This window comes from Myotis davidii, unplaced genomic scaffold, assembly GCF_000327345.1.
Source record: "Myotis davidii unplaced genomic scaffold, ASM32734v1 scaffold428, whole genome shotgun sequence".
NCBI lineage: Eukaryota > Metazoa > Chordata > Mammalia > Chiroptera > Vespertilionidae > Myotis > Myotis davidii.
Genome location: NW_006299834.1, coordinates 322,812 through 329,573, shown reverse-complemented (window position 1 = coordinate 329,573; position 6,762 = coordinate 322,812). Strand labels below are relative to the sequence as shown.

General features: G+C 62.5%; 1 protein-coding gene across 1 annotated transcript in view; it reads left to right on the top strand.

Annotated features, from left to right (window-relative positions):
• PARVB (parvin beta) overlaps positions 1-6,762 on the top strand; it is a 98,748-nt gene that overhangs the window by 73,198 nt on the left and 18,788 nt on the right. The window contains exons 4-6 of the mRNA XM_015571904.1: positions 2,821-2,923; positions 4,142-4,282; positions 6,247-6,362. Of these exons, the coding sequence (XP_015427390.1) occupies positions 2,821-2,923; positions 4,142-4,282; positions 6,247-6,362 (360 nt within the window). The remainder of the gene's footprint in view (positions 1-2,820; positions 2,924-4,141; positions 4,283-6,246; positions 6,363-6,762) is intronic.

Here is a 6,762-nt window from a genome sequence, read left to right as displayed (position 1 = left end):
TCCTCCCTCTCTCCCTCCCTCCCTCATGCCCGTCCCCACCTGAAAGCCTGTTTGTGTCTTTAAAGTCTGATTAGAACGTCAGGAACCCAAGGACACAGGCCCCCCTGGCTTTTCTATTCCCAGGGCCTGGCACATAGTAGGTGCTCAGTAAATTAATTAATTGACTCAGTATCTGAGTGTGGAGCTCCAGTGCCAAGCTGTGAGCACTGGGTGCAGGGACAGAGCCACAAACAAGACAGCCATAGTCCCTGCCCTCAGAGAACTTACAGTCCCATAGGGGAGATGGTTATAAACAACATTTGCTGGCATTGCCTGTGGAAGGAGGGTCAGGGGACAAGGCACTGGGCTGTGCTGGGAGCCGGGGGTGAGGCGGTGGCCTGGGAGGGGTGGGTGGTCAGGGGATGAAACAGAAGCTTGCAACCTGACGGATGAGTGGGAGCTGGCCAGGCAGTGAGGGAGGGGGCTGTGTTCAGGGTGGAGGAAGAGCACGTGCCAAGGCCCCGGGGCAGAGGAGAGTGGGGACTGGAAGAAGCCGGCGAGAGGGTGCTCCGCGAGGGCTGTGGCATTGGCCCAGGGAGGTGGTTGGGACAAGGGCGGTGGGGGAGGAGGTGGTGAACGTGGACCCAGCTCGGAAGTGGGCAGCAGTGGGGTTGGGGTGGAGTCCAGGCCCTGAGACTCGGGGACGGTATCTGTTTCCTCTCGGAGAAGGAGCAGGGTTGGGGGTGATGAATTCAGTGAGAGGAGCTCCTGGAACGCCCAGCGGAAGGCGGTGCAGGGCGGGGGTGCGGGTTCCGGGGCGAGGGCAGCGTTGGAAGTGGTGGGAGCCCTGAGCTGGCCTCGGAGGAGAGTGGACAGTGAGAAGAGGAGTCGCCCAGGGCAAGGCCTCAGGAACACGGTCTTTAAAGATCAGGAGGCCCCCCACCCAAGGAAACCGGAAGGGTGGTCAGAGACAAGGGCCCTCCTGGCTCCATCCCCACGCCCACGCCGCCTGACCCTCCGGGGGTGAGAGGAGGGGGCCGAGCGGGGACCTGCTGACCTCGGCAGGACCTTCACAGAACCGAGTGCCCGGCTGCTCACCGTCCTTCCTGCAAACCGCCCTCCGTTGCCTTTGCTTCTGTTCCTCGCGGACGGGTGTCTGAGTTCATGATTTGAGTCCGTGGGGTAGTGGGGTCCACCTCACAGGGCGGTGCTTTGTGGCCAGTTCTGCGTGTTTCAAAGTCTCTTCCGCATTCGTGCCCTTTCGTTCGTCTCAGAGCAGCAATCCTCTTCCACTCCCAGGAGGTTCTGGACACCGATTAGTAGTTTTATTGCTTCCCTTGTGCAGAAAACCACGGGGCGCCTGTCTGTTTCTGAGGGAGCCTGTCCAGGTGTCCATCTGGTCCACTCCATCGTGTGGACAAGTGACGTCAGCAGCACCGGCCACGCAGCCTCGTGCTGGGCGGGGTCCTCGCTCTCGCAGACAGCCCCAGGTCGACACTGTCTTTGTTCGTAATAAACCACCATGAGCCCCCTGGGGAACGCTGTTGAGAAAGAGCGTAAGAGGCAAGCTGCCTGGAGGAATGAGCAGGCGCCCCGTGTTCACAGCGTATCCACACGCCGCAGAGGGGGACCGCCCTCTGATGGCCGCTCAGCCAGACGCGTATGTTTATCCCTGGGTGCGATCCACTCACAGGAAGTACAGACCCACCTATGGCGGGATGACAGCAGCACTCAGGCCCGGCTGGCGTGGCTCAGGGGTTGAGTGTCGATCTATGAACAGGAAGGTCACCCTCGATGCTCAGTCAGGGCACAGGCCCGGGGTGTGGGTTTGATCCCCAGTGTGGGGCGTGCAGGAGGCAGCCGATCAGTGACTCTCTCTCATCATTGATGTTTCTCTCTCTCTCTCTCTCCCTCCTCTCTCTCTGAAATCAATAAAAACAACACAAAGACACAAAAAGACACATCACGCTACATGAAATAACCCAGACATAGATCATGTGTCATATGACTTCATCCAGATGAAAACGCCCAGAACAGGCGAATCTGTACACAGGAAAGATGCTTAGTGGGGGAAGAAACTGGGGGGATGGGGAATGACTATGGATAGGTACGGGGTTTCTTTTTGGGGTGACGAGGATGCCCTTCAGGTGGTCACGGGGACGGTGGCATGGCTTTGTGGGTGCACTAGCAACGCCGGCTCGCACACTGTACAAGCAGGCCTGTGTGGGGTGTGACTGTGTCCATAAAGCTGCTAGAAAGAGTAGGAGCTCAGAGCTTGTGGTCCCCTCTTCTCTGCAGCTTTGGGGTTAGGCTCCAGGTGTTTGGGACTGTTCTGGGGCGTATCTGACGGGAGGGGAGGGGACAGACATCTAGGCTCCCCTGGACTGCCTGGGCCACGCGGGCAGTGCTGCTAACAGCGACTCGCTCGACCCCCAGCTGGCGCCGTCCTTCCCTGTGGCTGAGAGTCCGCACCTCCCGAGTCTCCGCCAGGAGGAGGCCCAGTCTAGGGGGTTCTCGTGAATCCCTTCGGGAACCCTGGCAGCCCGGGTGGGTCAGCCCCTCCGGCCCCACCCCCAGGCCCCCGTGCCGAGGGCATCTTGATGTACAATGTCCGGCAGCTCATGTCTCCTGCAGCAGCTCTGACCATTGCCCTGGTCCGGGGGTGCTGCTGAGTGTGGTCCCTGGGGGCACTGTGGGCACCCCCAAGTGTGATGGGGGTCGGGGGGTGCCACCAAGTGTGATGGGGGTGGAGGAGCACCACCAAGTGTGATGGGTGGTGGGGGGGCGCCACCGAGTGTGGTCTGGGGGCGCTGCTGAGCTGGCCTCACTCCGCCCCCCCAGGTTCTCATCGACTGGATCAACGACGTGCTGGTGGAGGACAGGATCATCGTGAAGCAGCTGGAGGAGGACCTGTTCGACGGGCAGGTGCTGCAGAAGCTCTTGGGTGAGTCCCCGGAGGGCGGCTCCCCCAGCCCCTCCCCCCACTCCCCACAAAGGGCCCCAGCACAGGGCCACCCAGGCTGGGCCACTCGGTTCTCTATGTGGCAGCATTGGTCACACGTCCTGAGAGTGGACTTGGGGCCTCAGCTCCCAGGTGGCATCCCGGGGCCTGGGCTTCAGGTTACGTGTGTTCTCCCAGCCTCGGGCTGCAGCGGGGCCCCCAGAGCTTCCAGAACCGCCCGCAGCTGCCATGCTGCTGGGCGCACACAGCCAAGGGGAGCAGAGACACGTGGACCCTGGGACCTCGCCTGGCATACAGTAGGTCTGGCGCACAGTAGGTGCTCAGTCGCCGTGTGTGGGTGGGGAGTGAGTGAATGAACCGAGCCCGCCGGCATCTATGATTGCGGTACCTCAGGGACACCAGGGCTGCGTGTTCTCGTTCTAATTGGGGGAGGGAGGTCACGAGAGAGAAAGTGGGCGCCCCAGGTGCCTCCAGTGAAAAGGCCTCAAACAGAACTTTGCCGGGGACACTGCAAGATAGAAAGCCGTGGGGACAGCCTTTCTGAGGGCGTGGCTCACTTAGATAAACAGCAGGAGGGAGACCGGGCTCCTGCAGGTGTGGGTTCTCGGGCGGGAAGGGAGGGAGGCGGGAGCGGCGGGGCCGTAGTCCCGAAGCTGCCTCGAGCGGAGGTGACAGGTCTTGTTGGCTCCTCGGACTGCCCCCTGCTCCCCCGGGAGACGGGATGGTCGCAGGGTCCTGACTGTGGGGTCCAGGGGGAGGAACATGAGTGGGACCGCGGGTGCAGGAAGCAGAGGCGGCCTGTCAGGCCCCTTATCTCCGCACTGAAGTCTTCTTCCCACCGGAAGTCCTGGCCCAGCCTCTGCAGCTCCCGTCCGTCCCTGCAGGTGGCTCCTCGCCTGCCCACTGCGCCTTGAACCATTTGTCCATCTTATGTGCAGACTGTCCCCAAGGGGGACAGCCACGGCTTTCCCTTCGCACCACTCCCTCCCCCCTATCCCAGAGCAGTGATCTAGGAGCCTGACTGACTGGGGTATTGGGGTTCTGTGGCTCCCCGTTCCCCAAGCCCCCGCTGTTGCAGGTGACCGGCTCCCCCTCGGACCCGGACCCCGTGGGGAGGGGGCCTCCTCGTGAGCCACCGAGCAGGCGGACGGCCCTGCGGCTCTGCCTGACACTCTGCCCTCTGCTCTGTCCTCGCCGTAGAGACGCTGGCGGGCTGCAAGCTGAACGTGGCCGAGGTGACGCAGTCGGAGATCGGGCAGAAGCAGAAGCTGCAGACGGTGCTGGAGGCCGTGCAGGAGCTGCTGCGGCCCCACGGCTGGGCGCTGCCCTGGACAGTGGACGGTGAGTGCCACAGGGGGAGGGGTGTCCGCAGGGGGAGGGGCGTCCGCAGGGGGAGGGGCGTCCGCAGGGGGAGGCGAGGCATTGCCCTTGCTCATGGAGTCTCGCCTTGCAATGAACACACCCGTTCATACTTCTGCTCGGCCCAGGGGGCCAGGAGAGGAGGAAGCCAGCGTCCCCATGCCCAGGAGCTCAGGCACAAGGGACTCTATCGCACCCCCATTCTCTGTGCCCCTCCCCCCTAACTTCAGAATAGAGTGGGGTTTTTCTGGTGGGGACATCGGGGGACCGCAGAGGAAGGATGGTGCCAGAGCAGCAGGAGCACAGCTGTTCTCAGTCCGTATCGTCTGAATCCTGCTAACGCCGCACCAAGGGTCCGGGCAGGCTCCTTCTCGAACCCGGCCCACCGCAGACTGTCGAGGCCGAGCCCCTCTGCCCTCTGCCCAAGGCTGGACCTTCTTGGGATGCTTGGTGGCAGACAGAGAAGCCATGAGACGTGGTGGGCGTAGAAAAATGAGTCTTTATTGTAGGAGCCAGCGGCCATAAGCCATTAGACAAGACTGTTCTTTGCAGTGAAGTCCCATACGGGCAGCCGCACGCCGGCTGATAAACGAGCACATCTTTCCCATAAAGCAGCAATGGCCTCTGTCCCCACAGCCGTTATCCGAGGAGCTGCACACTGCACGCTGCCCTGGCCCCGCCCCCTCCCACAGCAGTGGCCCCTGTGCTCGCCCTTGGAGCTGCAGCCTCAGGGGCCTCTCCAGCCTCGCTCGCCTCTCCCAGCCTCCCCCCAGCACACTGGCTGGTGAGCGTGTGTGCTACTGTTTAGACCAAAGAGGCTTCTTTCCAAGCAGTGACCTTGCTATGCCCTTAATGCAGTCCCTGGACGTTCTGATTAAGATTCCCATGCTCAGAGTGGCCTGGGCCATCTGGTGTACTGTCAGCAAGGCTGCGTGCTCTCATTAGCCGTGCCTATCCGGAGACTCTGGCATGGCTCCCACAGATGGGAGTTCAGGTTATAAGACAGAAGCCGTGGAGGGGGGGCCTAGGGGGGCCTTGCAGGGGACCCAGCCCCAGATGCCCAAAGCACCCCCGCCAGGTGTGCTCACTCTGACCCACAGAGCAGGTCCCCAGGAGGGTCACGCCAGCTCAGGCTGTGTCTCAGGGCGTGCTGGCATCAGGAATAGGCGACCTCACAGTTCCTCCGGCCGAGACAGAGACGGGAAAGGTGAAGAAGCAGGCCGGGGGCCGGACGTTCTTGTCCTGGCTTCCTTCCCCACCCCCCTTAGGGCGGGGCCAGGGCAGTAGGGTGAGGCCTGGGGGCTCTCCCCGGGGCTGCGGTGAGACTTGTCCCTGGTTTCTTGGCATGGAGACCTAGGACAGAGCCCAGCTGCCCACGCAGATGGGGTGCTGAGGCCTGGTATACGGTAAGGCCCTGTGCAGAGTGGCCGCACCTGCTCCCCACGCTGGAGGGGAGCGAGTAGGGCTGACGAGGGCATGGGGACCTGATGGGCGGGAGCCTCAGCTTCCGTCCCCAAAGTGGCATTGCCCTTAATAACCTGCTCTGGCGGAGAGGCTGGCTGCAGAGATAATAGTGCTCATCGCGGTGGCAGGTAACTGCTCTCAGATCCTTTCCGTCTCCCGTGCTAATTTTCCTCTCTCGCCACTTCATCTCACCGCCGCCCAGCGCTCTCCCTTGAAGAATCCAGCTCTGCATTTAAAACATCCAGAGCTTCGGGCTTTTCAAAGCGGTTACGCAGCTCACCTTCGGCCGACAGGAGAGAAAACAGCCAGGAGCTAGGGGGCGGCTCCCACGGGAGCTGTGCGCGCCCTCCGTTCTCCCGCGGCCTGTGGGTTTCCGCGGATGTTCTCTGGTCCGAGGTCTCGGTCATGCTGACTCTCGGACACGGGCTTGGGTGCCTGTGTCACCAACTAAAGCGGCCCCTCTCCCCTCCCCCTCCCCCAAGCCATTCACGGGAAGAACCTGGTGGCCATCCTGCACCTGCTCGTGTCGCTGGCCACGCACTTCCGGGCGCCGATCCGCCTCCCCGAGCACGTCTCCGTGCAGGTGGTGGTCGTGCGGGTGAGTATCGCCGGCCGGTGGGCGCAGCGGCACTGGCTTTCTCCTCCTGCTTTTCTCCACCTTCGTGCTCCCTCTCCCCCCACAAACTCCCCTGCCGGCCACCAAGAGGCTACTGTCTGTGTCCCCCTCTTGACAACATGTCCGCCTCGCCCCGCGGCTCCGAGAGAAGCGATTGGAGCAGAGACAGTGGCGTTGATGTCAAGAGGCAGATTCAACGGCCTGGAGCTCGAGGTTCAGTTTCCCACATTTTTAAGAAGAACATTCATTGCTCTCAGAGCTGCCCGGGATTCGGCCTCTCGACGAGGCTTCCTGCTGGCTGAGAGGGATGAGGCGGTGGGTGAAGCGGGTCCCAGTTACAGCCGGGCGCCCCCTCCTGCGCTGTGGCCGCCACCCCCCTCCT